Source organism: Nannobrachium achirus (genome assembly GCF_963921795.1).
Source record: "Nannobrachium achirus genome assembly, chromosome: 12".
Lineage (NCBI taxonomy): Eukaryota > Metazoa > Chordata > Actinopteri > Myctophiformes > Myctophidae > Nannobrachium > Nannobrachium achirus.
The window spans coordinates 17,195,571-17,214,008 of NC_137832.1; the positions used below are offsets into that span (position 1 = coordinate 17,195,571).

General features: G+C 41.7%; 1 protein-coding gene across 1 annotated transcript in view; it reads left to right on the forward strand.

The window, feature by feature from the left end:
- gcn1 (GCN1 activator of EIF2AK4) overlaps nucleotides 1-18,438 on the forward strand; it is a 76,666-nt gene that overhangs the window by 56,529 nt on the left and 1,699 nt on the right. The window contains exons 44-56 of the mRNA XM_080739320.1: nucleotides 1,565-1,729; nucleotides 2,286-2,447; nucleotides 3,689-3,781; nucleotides 4,463-4,606; nucleotides 6,488-6,757; nucleotides 7,755-7,868; nucleotides 8,230-8,460; nucleotides 8,960-9,153; nucleotides 10,662-10,776; nucleotides 11,385-11,481; nucleotides 13,280-13,428; nucleotides 14,763-14,873; nucleotides 17,965-18,186. Of these exons, the coding sequence (XP_080595446.1) occupies nucleotides 1,565-1,729; nucleotides 2,286-2,447; nucleotides 3,689-3,781; nucleotides 4,463-4,606; nucleotides 6,488-6,757; nucleotides 7,755-7,868; nucleotides 8,230-8,460; nucleotides 8,960-9,153; nucleotides 10,662-10,776; nucleotides 11,385-11,481; nucleotides 13,280-13,428; nucleotides 14,763-14,873; nucleotides 17,965-18,186 (2,067 nt within the window). The remainder of the gene's footprint in view (nucleotides 1-1,564; nucleotides 1,730-2,285; nucleotides 2,448-3,688; nucleotides 3,782-4,462; nucleotides 4,607-6,487; nucleotides 6,758-7,754; nucleotides 7,869-8,229; nucleotides 8,461-8,959; nucleotides 9,154-10,661; nucleotides 10,777-11,384; nucleotides 11,482-13,279; nucleotides 13,429-14,762; nucleotides 14,874-17,964; nucleotides 18,187-18,438) is intronic.

The following is an 18,438-nucleotide window of genomic DNA, read 5'->3' on the forward strand; positions in this document are numbered from 1 at the left end:
TAGTAACTCTGAGGACCCCCTAGGGATCCCGGACCCCCTGTTGAAGACCCCTGACTTAGATCTTCGATATTTTAACAGAACATACACTGACCTTGACATACAACATCCACAAGACATACAGCACAAAATCAAAATAAAATACCATCAAATATAAAATACGCAAAATACAAAATAAAAGTTGACATCTGTTCACATGACAATTCTATATTGACATACATTCCATGATACTCAACCCAGGCTCTTCCCTTGCTTCAAGTGCCTTTCCCCTCCCCACCGTCTGTCAGATTTCTTATGTTATTGTTGTCCATTTCAACCATTTGTCCTCCATTTGTTCTTCCTTTAACCACAAGCGGTGTGTCAGTTTCTCCATGATATATATATATATATATATATATATATATATATTTCCTCTATCAAATAAATCAAATAAATCTATCCTCCATTGCAAGCATTTTTTTGCACAAAAAACTTTCTTTGGGGAAAAAAACGGACCCACAAAACGATGGTTTAGTGATAATAGTGATGAGTCATCACTTTTCACAGTTTTGTTGGGGCCATTTTTAGCCCAAGGAATGTTTTTTGTGCAAAACAAATGCTTTCAATAGATTTAGGATCATGACAAACCCATAGTTAGACCCCTCACATACTACTTAAAGAAGATTTTTTTCCCCCTCCTTTAGTATAGTGTATAGAAAGTCGATGGGAGCCCAACTTGATTTGGCCGATGTGGCGACCCCGAAGGTCGCCGTCTCGGGCGCCCTAGCTAAATTATTAGAGCATGCCCTGGGCTACATCTTAGACTGATTAGCACGAAAAAACCCTAAGGCCCCCACTACAGATCAGTAGAGTTCATCCTCTTCTTCTGGGGAGAATAGGGCAGGTTTTATGCCAATCAAGCCTGTAGTTTTCGAGATACTTTTGTTTTGGACGAAAGTGGTGAACGGGCAGGCCAACACAGCTATGCACAGAGCCCCGCCGCTAGTGGGGATAAAAGTGTAATAAAATGAATCAGCATTATTGATATTTATGCCTTTTTATGGCGTGGCGCTGCAAGAAGCCAGCCGTCTATGACAGTGGTTCTCAACCTTTTCAGGCCACAACCCCCAAAATAATCATATTTTAACTGGGGACCCCCCTCCCTGAGGAGCACCAAGAGTTGAGGCATTACATTTTGTATAACAGTTCTATTGTGAAAATAGCAGATGTACATGCTCACAACGCCTCGCTTTTGATGTTTAATTTGTCATTTTAGAGGTATTAAAAAGTCCTTAAATTGTCACTTTAGAAATGTGAAGATACCCTCTATACACTTAAAATGTATGTTGTTTTGTTTACTGCTGAGTGAGAAAACAATTTTGCACATTAAGTTAATCATCTGGGGACCCCCCAAAATAATTTGGGGACTGACCCACAGGTTGAGAACCACTCATTTAGGGCTAGCTCTTTTTCTAACCATTTGGTATGTCCATGGCAAAAACAGAATCTTGACAAAAATATCCACCACAAGCCAGCATGGCGAAGTCCCCAGCACACGATTATACGTATTTATTTATTGTCATTTCAGATCGCTGCACGGACACTGGGCGACCTGGTGAGGAAACTGGGAGAGAAGATTCTCCCAGAGATCATTCCCATCCTGGAGGAGGGGCTCCGCTCCGACAAGAGCGATGAGAGACAGGGGGTCTGCATCGGCCTCAGTGAGATCATGAAGTCCACCAGCAGGGATGCGGTCAGTCTCTGGTCTTTCATTTGCTTCTTTTATGTCCTTATTCATATTTACATGAAATCAGTGTTGTAAAGTAACTAAGTAGATTTTACTTATACTGTACTTAAGTACATTTTTGAGGTATCTCTACTTTACTTGAGTATTGCCAGTTAACAGTACTTTTACCTCTACTCCACTACATCTGGGATACAAATATTGTACTTCTACTCCACTACATTTATTTGAAAACTTTAGTTACAAGTTACTTTTCAGATATACATTTTAGTATTATAAAACATACATAAACCACTTTAGCCCTATTTTATACCTTGGTCATTTGAGTCTATGATCATTGATCTACAAGCTCACAACGCGTCGCATCGCGAGCTTGTAGATCTGCTACTAAAAAAGAAAAAACATTTGTCCGATGCATACTGTATGTATGTGACTATCCTATGGTCCAAATTACATTATGTTCGGAGATATAGTCGGCCCCTGGGTGTTTTTAATATTTTCTAATGTGGCCCCCTTTGAAAAAGGTTTGGACACCCCTGGCCTAACGTGTGCTTTTTGATTCCAGGTGCTGGTGTTCTCCGAGTCCCTGCTGCCCACGGTGAGGAAGGCCCTGTGCGACCCCCTGGAGGAGGTACGAGAGGCTGCAGCCAAAACCTTCGAGCAGCTCCACGCTACCATCGGCCACCAGGCTCTGGACGACATCCTGCCCGCCCTGCTCAAGCAGCTGGTGAGTCGGAACACATGGCAAGCTGCACTCAGGGCTGTCACGATTATGACATTTTACATGACGATTAGTTGTCACTCAAATAATTGCGATTAACGATTTAATTGTGTTTTTGTCGTTGACAATTACATTTACGTTTGGCCTGTAGGCTTTGAAGTTGCACATGGTAGATATGACACATAACCTAAATAAATATACAAAGAAATGACTGACATATTTGACAACTTTACACTTTAAAAAGAACATTGATAGTGGAAATAGCCGATCTACAAGCTCACAACGCCTCGCATCGCGACGCATTGTGAGCTTGTAGATCTGCTATTTCCACAATTTTTTAAATGTTTGAACATATATAAAAAAAAATCAACATGTAAACGATTATCACAAAATAATTGCGATTAGACGATTATGTAATATTTGTGACAGCCCTAACTGCACTTTGAACCCATTAACCCAGTGTTTCTCAAACCTTCGGACCGCGGATCCCCGTCTCAAAATATTTAAATTTGAGTTACAAATGTTTGCTTTAAATGTATATTCAAAGATTTGCACATTGAATTCACTGAATTGAATTGAGTGTGTCACATTAGTCAATACTTGGTCACAGTAGAGTTCAGAGACCCTTGGATTTCTTATTAACATTATACATATACTAGAAATACGTTTGTGAAAAGATGTACATTATACATATTACAATGATTTAAAGCTATACTGTGTAAGTTGCTCAACTGGTGGTCTGTAGCAGTATAGCAAACCGCAGTCGCGTTTGCTTTTTTCGTCCGTTTTTCGCTCGCGGACCAGGCCGTCAGACCACCGCGTCCGCCTCGCCTCGCCTCGCTTTCAATGAGGTCTCCCGTGTCCTTCTACGAGCAGCGGTTGGGGAGTTACATGCTAGACTCCTCCAGTGTAAACACTGCAGTGTACTTCCTGAAGGCGTGTTTCCTAAACCCACCAGAGAGCCCGGCAGTGTATGTTCTGCGCTGTGATTGGCCGGCAGTGTATAACCCTCGCTGTGATTGGCCGGTAGTGTGATGGCGCAATTTTTCTGCGAAAACCGGTCCCGGGCAGGGATCATAGAAAACATATAAAGAGAAGGCTTTAGAAGCTGAAAATAACGGAGTGGGGGTTCTAAAACTTTAGCGATTTAACAGCTAGGACCATTTTAAGATTTGTTTTATAAAAAAAGTTACATGGTATAACTTTAATAAATGATATGTTAACACCTTTAAAAATTGTATTGAAAGGATGACGAGAAGACAGCTGAGTTTGCCTTGGATGGATTGAAACAAGTGATGGCAGTGAAGAGTCGCTCTGTGCTGCCTTACCTGGTACCAAAGGTAAGCCATGTTAGGGACGGGACATTGTATGCTCGGTCAACCTACCCTGTATAATATGTAAAAACATAATTGTTTAAAAAACTATTTTTCTCTAGAAATTTAAGCAGCTATTTGTTTGGTAAAATTGTAAAAGATCTGGACCTTTTGGATTTCAAAGAATTCACATCAACACATGAATTGCCTAAACAATTTTTAGGATTTGTACTACTACAGGAGAGCTACGCAACATCTAATCAAAGTGGCTGGGTGTTCTAGTTAATCTAGTAGGTTTACGACGAGCCTACAGCCCAATTTATAGCAGTTTACGGCAGTGGTTCCCAAACTAGGGGTTGGGATCCCCAGATGATTAGCTTAATGAGCAACATTGTTTTCTCACTCAACAGTACACAAACCAAGTATAAGTGTATACAGTCTACAAGCTCACAATGCAATATGTGTCTGTAGAACAGAGTCAAAGTAAATGCAATGCCTCAACTCCTACAATACCAAGTGCTTGTCAAGGTGCAGTGTCCTCAGAACCATTGGTTTACAGGGTACGGTACTCATGGACATAGAAAAAGGAGGGGGAAAAAGGTTTTAATAGTATCTATTACGTGCATATCGGCAGTAAATGTCTGTGACCCTTTGTGACTGAACTAAAACAAGGTAATGTGACCGTTCTCTCTCTCTCTCTGCCACCAGCTGACGGCTCCTCCGGTCAACACGCGTGTGCTGGCCTTCCTGTCCGCCGTGGCGGGAGACGCCCTGACACGCCACCTCGGGGTCATTCTGCCCGCTCTACTCTCCTCCCTCAAAGACAAGCTGGACACTGAGGAAGGAGCACAGGTAACTGCCGTTCTATGTTAAGTGCTGCAATAGTCCTGCATCATAACAATAACTGCATTTTGTTTTGTATTGCCCATTCTACAACTCGTATCAGGCAGAGACCTTTTAACCCTTTTAGTGCCTATCCCGAACTAGTTCGGGATATTCGGGATCAAAAACAATTTTTTATTTGCTATTTTACTTACCCCGAGCTGCTTGGAGCAACGTGGGTGGTCCCGGCTCGCCCAGCGCTCACCAACGAGAGACGCTAGATGCTCCGACGATTTATTCCATTGAAAATGGTTTAAAATAAAGTTTAGACCCCCCCCAATGTTCACCAAATGTTCATTGTAGGCGGCGCGACGTATTCCAGTGTGCCTATCCCGAACTAGTCCGGGATATTTAATAAAATTAATTATTTTATCGGAGGCCTCAACGAAGCCCCGGTCTAGACGTCCATCCTTGGCCGGGACTTAGACTCGGCCATCCACGGGCCGTATTCGCGCCGCCCACTCCAATAATAAATCACATCTTTAGACAGGATTTTCTCCGGATTGTGTCCCCAGACCCAAAGAGAAAGTTTTTTGCGGCTGAAATAGCTTTAGATCGGGCTTCTAAATGGGTTAGCATTTTGGCTACGTGTCAGCTAGCTTCCTCCTCTGGACACCCATAGGATTGCCCGGAGTGAAAACAAAAGCCAGTTGGGAGAGGGTCGACGAAAGCTATAAAGAAGGTCAATGGAGAAATTTCTGGCACTCTAGCACCCCTTGTGGCCGGATGGCACTGTATGAGTTAATAAGGTACCGGTTGATCCCAATTATGAATTTGTGTAGTTTAATGACTTGAGAAACTGAAACGTCTCTTTCAACATGACATGTTTTTTTTTTTTCAGTGAGAAGGCGGGCTATATGGGATGGCCAAAATGGTGGCAGGACACGAAAAATAATTCAATTCCTACACAATTTAACTCTTGTGTGTACAACTGGACCCAAATTACACACTGTGTACAGCTACTGTTGGATACTGTTTCTTCGATCCAATTCCAACGATTTCTTTAAAATTTACATTACCTTTATTCACTGATTTCAGGACCTATAGGCTTTTAAAACCACTTTATTGTGATTTTAAAGATGATAATGCATAATGGAACATGATGCTCTGATGTTGTCACAGCAAGCACAGACACAGACCTTTAAAAGGGAGCCGTTGTTTGAATAGAGGAGACGTTGTCATTAAATCGATTGTTTTAATGTTTCACCTTTGCCATCTGAGTAAAGCCCATAATATTCCCAAACACAAGACGTTACGTTTGTCTTTGACATTAAAGCCAGTCGTCCATGCTGGCATTGATTTCACTGCGAGCTCTGTGCTGTGACGTAACTCCCCTGTAAAACAAAACGCAGGCTTATTTACTCCAATAATGCTCTTTTATTAAAGTAGCTTTCAATAACGTGTCAACTCCAAGTCTCAAATAAATCTGTCTTTGCAAAAGGCTTTACACTCGTAGCCACGATGCAGGATTTATTTAAATAGAAACCAACGTTTCGATCTGGAAAGGTAAACATCAGTCGTGTGTGGTAAATCATTACCGTACAACAGGGGTCTTCAACGGTTTCAGGCCAAGGACCCCTTTGTTCGGAGAAAGATGAAGCAGGGACCCCCACAACCTTATCATAGATTCCATAGAGTTTAATCGTTTGACAGCACAATCATCAGTGTATTTTGGATTCATGTAAATTTTTGTTTTCAGATATTTAACCACTTGAACCGTGCATGCATATAAGAAAGGTTTCTATCACACAAAGATTTGGAGGACCCCCTGTCGTAAATCTGAGGACCCCCTAGGGGTTAGGGTTAGGGTGTATCACAGCTCAAGCCTTCTGTTTTCCACTGTCTTTTCAGGAGCTGTGCAATTGCCAAACCGTGATCCTGTCCGTGGAGGACGAGGTGGGCCAACGCATCATCATAGACGACCTGCTGGAGTCCACGCGAGGCTCGGACCCTGGCCTGAGGCGGGCCGCCGTCACCATGCTCAACGCCTACTTCGCCCGTACCCGTCTGGACTACAGCGTCCACACACGCACGCTGCTCTCAGGCCTCATCCGCCTGCTCAATGACCCCAACACGGAGGTCCTGGTACAGAGCTGGGACACCATCAACTCCATCACCAAGGTGAGCTGATGCTAGGGGTGGGCGATATGGTGATGATTATCGTTGAGACGATACAATGTGTCCACGATATGCCTTTTCAGAGGTATCGTATATATCGTGATACAATTGAGGGAGCCTTGTAAAATACAGAGATTCATTGTAGAATTCAATTTAAACCTGCATTTTGGTCAAAATCATCAGTTCTCAAACTTTAAAATGTCAAGGTCTCCACTTAACTCTGACAGTATACAAATGAAACCAAATGGACCCGTAAGGGTCCATTTGGTTTCATTTGTATACTGTCAGAGTTAGATACTTGTAAAGTTCGATTTAGACCTCCCAAAAGGAACCCAGAGAGTCTATTTCTTTTTGTCAAGTAACTTGAAAAATAACCATAAAAACCAAGGTGAAAAAGAATTGTGATAAAATCGTGTATCGTGATACAGCTTGGGAAAATATCGTGATCTTGTATTTTTCCATATCGCTAGCTATCCTAGCTAATGCTAATACGAGCATTGCTTCCACTACCAACTGTACTAAGATCTTTATCGGAAGCAACCAAGTCTACGTTATAATTGTATGCTCATAATCAGAAGCACTTGCCTTGAAAAACCAAGGCGGCAGCCACTCGTAACTGGTAAAAACAAACCTAGCCCGGCCTTGCCTTCCCCTGACCCTTCTATTGTAAATATCTACTGTATATATTTTTCTGCACCGTTTTCTTTAGTTGTTGTTTTTTCAGACCATCTACTGCATAGTACTGTGTTCTATCCGTCTGTAATTCAATGTTATGAGATGCTTAAGTGGTTTCCTGTGTAAATAGCCAAGTGCTTTCTAGGATCTAGGATGCAAACTTCTAATAAAGTCTTTGATCAATCAATCAAACTTGATATAGTACCCAGGTACATACAGATGTAGAAGGATGTCAGATCCACACTATCATTTTGTGTTTTGACTACAGTTTTGTCTGTATCAGATTGTAGAGCTATATTCAGTCAGTATCTTTTGTACCATGTAGAAACTGGATGCCAGCAGCCAACTGACACTGATCGATGACCTGCATAAAGACATCAAATCAGTCACTGCAGATGTTAAAGGCCAACACCTGCCTGGCTTCTGTCTGCCCAAGAAGGTAAGCCAAGTGTTACATTTTGTGTGTTAACACATTTTATTGCATTGTCTCATTTTCTCAACACTAGGGCATTAAAGACTTGTGATTTTTGCAAGATGACTCGACTCAGTAAAAATTTGAGTTGAAGTCGACTTTGCCGTTTGATGACGTCATCACATCACACACGACCCTCCAATTATTATGGGGGGTCCCCAGATTATTAACTTAATGTGAAACATTGTTTTCTCACTCAACAGTAAACAAACCAGTTTAAGTGTATAGAGGGTATCTTCACATTTCTAAAGTGACAATTTAAGGACTTTTTAAGTGGTTGGTTAGGTTCTCAGCCAATGTCTTGCCGTTCTTCCTTGTTACTGCACAGGGTGTGACCTGCATTCTGCCCGTCCTGAGGGAAGGTGTGCTGACGGGCAGCCCCGAGCAGAAGGAGGAGGCTGCCAAAGCCCTGGGAGCCATCATCAAGCTGACTTCCCCCGAGGCCCTGCGTCCATCGGTGGTCCACATCACTGGACCACTCATTCGTATCCTAGGGGACCGCTTTGCTTCCACAGTGAAGACGGCACTGTTGGAAACGCTCACCCTGCTGCTGGCAAAGGTCTGAATCTTATCACTACTCAAATGCTCATCAATGCTCAAAGGTATTCACTTTGGGTCACTCTAGTACAGATCATCGATGACACCCCCCTCTGTCATCGCTTGTCTTGTGTAGCAAACATTTGTCTTGTTTGTAACAAAGTGAAAACAAATAGAAATAGAACACCAGGCCCATTGCAAGTTGCTGTACTCTGTCATCTACTCTGAGTCACCCCACTCTTAACTGGTGAGTAGCGGTGAGGTGAGTCTGATAGGGGAGGTTAAGCAGGACCCTAATTAGTTTATTTTGGGCTGTTTGGAGTTTAGTTTTTAGGGCTTGTGGGGCGTCACAATACCATACATGGACCCCGTAGTCAAAGAGGGGCTGGATTATTGCACCAGCTATGGTCTTCAGTGTGTTGAAATTGACCATCGGGGCGATCCTCTGTAGGAAAAGAGTTTGTTCGTTGATCAAATAGGTTTAGGTGGGAGCTCTGTTAATACTCTGCTCTTTCCTCTAGGTGGGCATTGCCCTGAAGCCTTTCCTCCCCCAGCTCCAGACCACCTTCCTGAAGGCCCTGCAGGACACCAGTCGTGCTGTGAGGCTCAGGGCAGCGGAGGCCCTGGGCCAGCTGGTGTCCATCCACACCAAGGTGGACCCACTTTTCACAGAGCAGCTCTCTGCTATCCGTAACGCAGAGGATTCAGGAGTCAGGTATAGAACTTTGGTATATACCAGCGCTGTTCAACCTGCGGCCCCAGCAGCATGTCTATGCGGCCCGCCATGGTCATACCAAAGAAAATATATTTTGTATACTTTCAGTGTGGACAAATAATTTCTGATGATTTTTCAGTTACTCTCCAAAACCACTAAGAAACATTTTTTGTCTTGTTTTATACAATACTTTTTTGCTATTGTATTTGTTCCAAAATAAGAAACTTCATCATTTCAATGATTTCATCGTTAATCATTTCTTCTTTTTGTTCTTTGAGGTTTGTCCTTACAGATGGAAATGTGTCTGTTTTCTAGTGGGTTTACTTATTTTTTAGACTCCTCATGCAGTGTGTTACAAAATCATTGTCTAGACTAAATGTCCAAAATACGACCGTCATTTTTGTTCTTGCGGACCTCTGACTTTTTGTATTTTGCTTAGTGGCCCCTGAGCCATCTTAAGTTGAGTAGCCCTGGCATATACTGTATGCAGAAGACTGGTGCGTCTTTAGGGAAGTCATTTGAAGTGTTTAATTCCAGTGAGGTGAATGGGAGGTCAGGAGGGGAGAAGGTGGCTACATTTATAATGATGTGGTTCTCCTCTGGTACTGTATTGTTATTATTTGTGCTTGTTTGTATAGTTTTTTGTTTCTCTTAACGTCCCTATCAGGGACGTGCTGACCATTGGGAAAAGCGGGGCAACTCCCGAACGGCCGGTTCATTCCAGGCCGGCCATTAGGAAAAAATTTAAAATAAAATGTCGGCCTTCGTTCCATTTTGGGGGCTGGGCGGCCAACAAAGTTAATCGTCACTGTCAGGCAGAAACCTCGTATCTCCAAGTTTCAAATTGATCATTTTTTTCGCAAAGCAAAGCCCTGCTTCATCATACAAGGCCTTTGCACAAAAGTAGTGAAAACAGCAGATCTACAAGCACACAACGCCTCGCACCTCGAGGCGTTGTGTGCTTGTAGATCGGCTGTTTTCACTAGTTTAAATCATTTTTGGAGTGGTGAAAGCACTCCCAATAGACAGGTATGTCCGTGGGTGGGTGGGTGGCTGGCTGGCCGTGTCCGTAGCCTGGCAATACCTTGAGTGGCCACACACAACACACTAGTTAAAGGAGGGGCGCTGTTTTGTGCAGGCCAGGCACACTCAACACACACACACACATGCATGCACGCACGCACGTACGCACGCACGCTGCTCAGATTCACCACTCCACTTCGAACAGAGGTTTGATTTTTAAAATGATAAATACAAAACAAACAGTTTTGGACAGACAAGGTTTCCACCCGACAACGACGAAATATAACTCATGTACAGTAATTGGCCCACTGGCTTGTCACATCTTTGAGTAGCAGCAGCGCTATAGAGAGAGATCTCTCTCTATAGCGCGCAATGAGGGCCTCTCCAACTCTTTTTCCAGGGCTGAATCAGGGGCCCAGCATGTCCCTGGTCCCTATATAGCTATAGAAAAAGACATGCTCTGCTCTGTCTGTGCCCTATCCTAGGGAGACCATGCTCCAAGCCTTAAGATTCGTCATCCAAGGAGCTGGGTCAAAGGTGGACCCAACCATCCGCAAGAACATCACCACCACTCTACTGGGCATGTTGGGACATGATGAGGTATGACAGGACGAGCGGATGCCTTGCAGCATCACATAGAGCTCTGGTAGCTTGTTACCCTAAGGAGCTCCGCACTTTCATTACTGACTTATTATAGTTACATATCGTCACTGTCGGGCAGAAACCTTGTATCTCCAAGTTTCAAATGTGTACGTTTTTTCGCGAAGTAAAGCCCTGCTTCATCAGACAAGGCCGTCGCACAAAAGTAGTGAAAACAGCAGATCTACAAGCACACAACGCCTCGCGGTGCGAGGCGTTGTGTGCTTGTAGATCGGCTGTTTTCACTAGTTTAGTTCATTTCTTTAAATGATAAAAACGAACGGTTTTGGACATACAAGGTTTCCACCCGACAACGACGATATAGTTACTTTTTAACAATGTCTATGTATTCAAACAAATGAACTACATGAAAAAGTGAGCTAAAGCTATTAATGGTGTCTCTCACAGAGACACACTATGATATTTTTACAGGCTGTTGAATTGCGGTATAGACTTTTAAGATGACAATTGAAACCCGGATGTCTAAGTAGATAGGATGTGGTTTTGGGCTTCCCCTTCACTCACTTTTAAATTAATTTGTAACTGTGTGTGTGTGTGTGTGTGTGTAGGATGCAACTCGTATGTCCTCAGCTGGCTGTGTTGGTGAGCTGTGTGCCTTCCTGTCAGAAGAGGAGCTTAAAAGCGTGTTACTTCAGCACATACTGGGTTAGTATTCAAAGTTGGATGCTCTTTCAAAGTTGGAACAAAGTCTCTTCGAAAGAAGAATACATTTCCCACAATGCTTTGCGGGAAGTGGGCGGTTCCACTAGAGGAGGAAGCAGATATGGTATTAGGCCATGTAGTTCTTTTGGAGTTGTCATCGGGTGAAGGCAGAGTACCTGCTGCTTTTTGGTGACACGTAAAATGGATCTACAAGCTCACAGCGTGCCGCCATGCGACACGTTGTGAGCTTGTAGATCTGCTATTTAAAAAAAGTTACTTTAGGCACTTGAAGTACATTCTGATGCCAACGCTAATACTTTTACTCAATACATTTTGAATTCCAGGCTTTTACTTGTTACAAAGTATTTGTATGTTTTTCAGTATTGATACTTTTATTTAAGCAATGAATTTGAGTATTTTTTTCCACCACTGTACATGACAAAAAGCTTACATTTTATTATGAATAGCACATTTAATCAATTGCATCTGTGTAGGCATCACTGTCACTATGTATGACATGTAAAGAAATATTTGTAATATTCATTATTATTGTCGAATGTTTACTGTGACACACACTTAACTTTAGTGTGTGTCTTTAGTGTGTATTTATAATATTATAGTTCTGAAATGGAGGTTTCATGTCACTGCAGTGCAGACAGGCTCTCACAGACTACAAGTGAACACAGCTGTGTGGGATTGCATCATGGCCTTTCTGTCCTATTGGTTGGCAGTTGAACCCTGCCCTTCTGTCTCATCAAGTGCAGCTTGTCTGCCCCCTACTGCTCGCCTACAACTGTCTCTGTGCTTGTTCTAAGCAAGTTGGATGGTGTTCGATGCATGCTCTGTGCAACCACAGAACACCAAAGGACTCGCATCAGACTTCAAACCATGTGACTTCCATCGGGATTGAATTGTGCTGTCTCTGCCCCCCGCCTCCCCCCAGAACTCTGAAAGAACTTTGTGCCTTAATGTCTGTAGCCAGCCTAAGATGTCTCACCATAGTCTCTCTCTCTCCCTCCAACTTCAACCTCAGGTTTATTCTCACATCACATCAGTGTTCATTTTGTGGACTAAGACTAAAAGATTAAAAGACTACAAGATTTCGATATTTTGTCGATAAGACTAGTCTAGACTAAAACAATTTCAGAAGACTAAGACTATTATTTGTGTTATTCAAAAGACTAAGACTAAATCTAAGTCTAAGACTAATGGCTGTACAAATTAACACTGGTATGTAACTGCAAATGAAATTAAAGTCAAATACATATTTTATGTATGGTTTATTTTTGACCAAGTAACAGGCAGTAGAAGACAATGACTTCTTCAGAGTTATGTGGTTATATTTAGCCTAAAAAACTTATCCTAAAAGACAAAGACTAATTAAGTCTAAGACTAATCCCAAAATCCCCCAAAAGACTAAAATGTTTTGATATTTAGTCGACTAAGACTAGACTAGACAAAAACTATTTCAGAAGACTAAGACAGGACTAAGACTAAATGGTGTGTTATTCAAAGACTAAGACTAAATCAAAATTTGCTGAAAAAATGAACACTGCATCAGATTCACATCACGTTTGCAGATGTAAAAGAGTGGGTGAAATTCATCATGTTATTTGCAGTTTCAAAATGTATATTGTAAGATGCAAGAATAGAGAAAGAAACAAAGGAGAAGGTCAGTTACAAGTATAACAGTGATGTTAAAATCCAATTTAAAGCATTCACATACAGAAGTAATGTTGTGTATGTGAAACTATGACAGTTTTCATCAACTCCACTGATTCAATTACCCTTTTTTTACTAGCTGACATTTCGGGTGTGGACTGGATGGTGCGACATGGTCGAAGCATGGCCCTGGCCATCGCTGTCAAGTCGGCTCCTGAGCAGCTGTGTGCGGACGAGTACAGTGATACTGTGAACGATGCCATCCTGGCCAGCGCTACTGCTGACAGAGTAAGGAAATGAAAGGGTTGCATTTTAAAACATACCAAATGATCCAATCTGTATAATTCGAATCACCAAGGACTTTAAATACTTATGATCACTTAATTATACTTTCAACATTGTGCAGCCAATCGATTAGACTAGTTAACATTTTGTAACATGGGATGCGGGACGATGTCTCACACAGAACCCACCAGACACACAAGGGTGCTGCTTCACTTGCATTGTTTCCGACATGCACAGTTTGATCAGAATATGATAAGCTCCATACCTGGAAAGACGAGTCCAGGATGAACATATCTAAATAATATTGAATCATTGAACATTGTTGCCGTTCCAAAACACTACAGAAATTATAGCCCTACCAACCAGGTTTAGAATGGAACATAATCTGTCAAATGTGACTTTCCCTTGTCTGACATATTGTTGATACAGGCTTTGAGGTGTGAATGCTGATAATGACATACTTTCACATCAGCTACTTTATGCAAGCAAGAAATGTGCTCTGAAATAGCTGCTGGTGAGAATAGTCGCGTGCAATAAAGCACGTGTGCAGACACACATCGGGTGACTTCTGGACATAAAACCACATCTAGTCTGCCACTGCACAGGGACATGCTGGGCCCCTGATTCAGCCCCGGGAAAAAGAGTTGGAGAGGCCCTCATTGCGCACTATAGAGAGAGATCTCTCTATAGCGCTGCTGCTACTCAAAGATTTGCCATTTCAGATCATAAGTGACAAGCCAGTGGGCCAATTACATGAGTTATATTTCGTCGTTGTCGGGTGGAAACCTAGTATGTCCAAAACCATTTGTTTTGTATTTATCATTTTAAAAATGATGTGCTTGTAGATCTGCTGTTTTCACTACTTTTGTGTGACGGCCTTGTATGATGAAGTAGGGCTTTGCTTTGCGAAAAAAATGTACAAATTTGAAACTTGGAACGAAGGTCGACATTTTATTTTTAATTTTTTCCTAATGGCCGGCCGGGAATGAACCGGCCGTTCGGGAGTTGTCCCGCTTTTCCCAATGGACAGCACGTCCCTGCTCTGGTGACTTCTGGATGTAAAACCACATCTAGTTTGCCACTGCCCTCTAGGTCTTCCTGTCCATGAGATCATTCTTGCCCAGATAAATTCTCCTCAAGGCTAATAAAGCGGCCTCCTCTTTTGCTGTATTGTACTACTGCTGCTATCCTATATAGTCTGTTATCTCACATGTTGTAGTGAAGTAAAGTAATGTCAATCTTTTTATCCGCTTGTCAGTATGTGCATTTATTGCGCTTGGTAACTGCAGTCGATTTTGCCTCGGTCACTAATGTGTCTTTGTCCCCTGTCCATCCAGATCCCCATTGCCACCAGTGGGATCAGGGCCATGGGCTATCTGATGAGGCATCAGCTCAGGACAGCAGGAAGCAGTGGTGTGTCACAGCGGGTCATTTCACAGTTTGTAAAGGTGAGGCAGGACGAATGTGAACGTAGCTGATGCACCATCGCATTCTTTGAAAATGTGCTTTTTTCTTTCAAATTTGCTGTATTTGTACACATCCATTCTTGTATTAATTGTTGGTAGTCTGTAAGTATATGCATTCATCGTGTGTGTGTGTGTGTGTGTGTGTGTGTGTGTGTGTGTGTGTGTGTGTGTGTGTACACTGTTAATTTATGGTACTTATTCATATAATCACTGTTTATAATTGCTAGATGTAATTTTTTCTTAGATGGTGGACATCTCATGTGGGACAATGTCTAAAATATGTTGGCACTGCCCTCTATAGTAAGGGGATTTTATAAGATATATATTTGACCAATCTGCGAAGTAAATCGTTACCAAGAAATTTCTTCACCAATGTGTTTCTAAAGTTGTGTAATAATGTACTAAAAGGTTGAAATTCAACTCCCGGGGGAAACCTCATGAAAAAAATGATTTGTGTTTGTGTTTATGAGGTTTCCCCTGGGAGTTGAATTTCAACCTTTTAGTAATAATAATTATAATAATGGATTGCATTTTTATAGCGCTTTTCTAAGCAAGCTGCGAACTCAAAGCGCTTACAATGTTCCATTCATTCATACATTGGGACATAGTACATATTATTACACACCTTTAGAAACACATTGGTGAAGAAATTTCTTGGTAACAGATTTTCTTATGTTCCCCTTACTACTAGTTTTTCCTGTCATTGAGATCATTCTTGCCCAGATGACCTCCCCCTCTAATGTGGAGGCATTCTCCCCTGCTGTATTCTGCACCATTCTATAGTGATTATGTACTGTATAGTATCTAGACCACTGGTTCTCAAACTGTTTTGGCTGCAGTAACCCCTTATACTTATTTCTGGAGCCAAGTAACCCCTTCCCCTGACTACAGCATTTTGCTTATAAAATGCACATCAAAAGTCCAGTTCCCATGACAATATGTTCAAAATAAAACAGCATAATGGCAAATTAAACGTTGCTTTCTATTCAATAACGGTTGTACTGGTTTAACAATTTGCAGATTAGCAGGTTCACACAGACTGTCAATGTTTTGTCACAGTAAAATACCAAATACATGTTCCTATTTTCTCCTGTACCCCCATTTGAGAAACACTGATCTAGACTATACTGCATATATCCACCTGTATACTCACTGATGATAAATTGTAAATCCTAGATATTCATTCTTTCATTCACTTGTGATAGATGTACAGTATATTCATATAGTCGTATATTCACTGTGCATTCATATTTATTGATTGACTGTACATTTGTTCGTTCGTTCAAGCGCCCAGTGCAGTTGTTTAGAGCAGGGGTTTTCAAAGTGGGTGACGGGGCACCCTGGGGTGCCGTGACGGCAGTCCAGGGGTGCCTTGAGATAATTTGATAATATTTGGAATTTATTAGGACACTTGAAAAAATATTTAGTATCATTTTAAACTTACAAAGTTATTTTCAGTCAGTTCTAACCAAAATGGCTATTATCTCAACGTTTTCCTCGCAACATAATCACTAAAATATCATCACTCTCGGGTAGAAACGTCATTAACTCCTTGTTTCAAATGTGTACGTCTTTTGTTAAAGCAAAGCCCTGCTTCATCATACAAGACTGTCGCACAAAACTAGTGAAAACAGCCAATCTACAAGCACACAACGCCTCGCATCGCGTGCTTGTAGATCTGCTGTTTTCACTAGTTTAGTACATTTTATAGATGATAAATACAAAACGAACGGTTTTGGACATACAAGGTTTTCACCTGACAACGACGATATGCTATATAAGGTGCTGGGAGTGAAAATTATAATGTAGGGGTGCCTCGGATTAAAAAAAAATATTTATGGGGTGCCCTGAGACAAAAAAAGTTTGGGAACCCCTGGTTTAGAGACAGCAGCTCAGTATTTTATTTGATATTTATTTGGGGTCCAACAGGAAAGCTGTTGGAACCTCATTGTTGTTGTGCAGGTTTTTCACCTGTTGTGGTTTAGCAAATATCTGTCAGATGGTTGTGCGCATTACTTTCACAACAAATATGATCCCAGTCGTCCTGATGGGGGAGCTATAATTTTATGTAAATTGAACTGAACTTGAATTTGGGAAGTCTTAACTTCATACGGTGTCAGGTCTATTAACTCAGAAGTTGCTACAAACATCCACCTATCCTCACTATACAAAATTGCCTCAAAAGCTATATTTCCACTCATTTTAACTTATTGGAAACACGTTTTGTAATTTTCTCCTAAGCCGTAACTTAAGTCAGATTGCTACCTACCTTTCTGTGGATCACTATTGGACCAACATTAACATGCAATTTGTTTTGGAGATTGACTTTTCTTTTTTTCTTCTTTTTTTTTTGCATTTCTTCATTTACCTTCATCTTCTCATAGTTATATTCTTCTGTGCTTGGACCCTGTTAATTGCTGCTATCTTGGTTTGCCTCTACTGTGTTTTACGCTCACTGATGTTGCTGAATTGCCCTCCAGGGATCAATAAACGTTCGTCTCATCTTATTTTACAAGAATCCATGAGCTAAAAATAGTGTCTTTTAATCAATACTGAAGTTGTGGTAATTTGATCCAAAATACAGCTTCACATGAATTTGAGAAGCTGAATTTCCCTCCAGGGATCAATATCTTGTGCGAGCATTTTATTTTCTACATGAAACGACATGAATTGCAGCCCCAAAATAGAATTACCCATGTAGTTTCCAGACGAAGGCTACTTAAGGTGACCCCACCCCACACCAAAGAAATTACAAGAAACTGATGTTAGATTTACTGTCATATGTGTACTTTAAAGTTTCATTTTGACTGACTGGTCATTGTGGTCAAACACTGTAACAATTCATCGATAATTTACAGACTTCCTCTTTGACGTCCACATGAACTTATATGCATTACAGTTTGATACAGTTATTACTTTGTATCTTAAACAAAAATAGCAAAAGATAAAAAAATGTTTTTCCATAAACTGCTAACAAAAAGCTAAAAAAAAAAAAAAAAAGCTTGAAAACCATATATTTTTAATTTCCAGAGTGAGAGAGCATCTCTGACCACTCTGTATCATCACCCCACAGTGTCTTCAGAACCAGTCCAGTGACATTAGGCTGGCGGCGGAGCGGGTGCTCTGGTGGGTATTCAGAGACCCGGCCACACCCTCCCTGGATGCCAACCTGGTCAAGCCCCTGTTGAAGAGTCTGCTGGACAACACCAAGGACAAGAACACCACGGTCCGAGCCCAGAGTGAACACACCATCATCAGCGTGCTTCGACTGCGCCAGGGAGAGGAGACCATGCAGGTGAGAGACGCGCAGAACATTTCACCGTTTCCCTAAACCAGTGGTTCTCAACCTGTGGGTCGGGACCCCCAGAGGGGTCCCCAAATAATTGTGGGGGGGGGGGGTCCCCAGATGATTAACTTAATGTGCAATATTGTTTTAACAGTAAACAAACCAACATAAAGTTTAAGTGCATAGAGGGTATATCCACATTTCTAAAAGTGACAATTCAAGGACTTTTCAATACATCTAAAATGACAAATTATACATTGG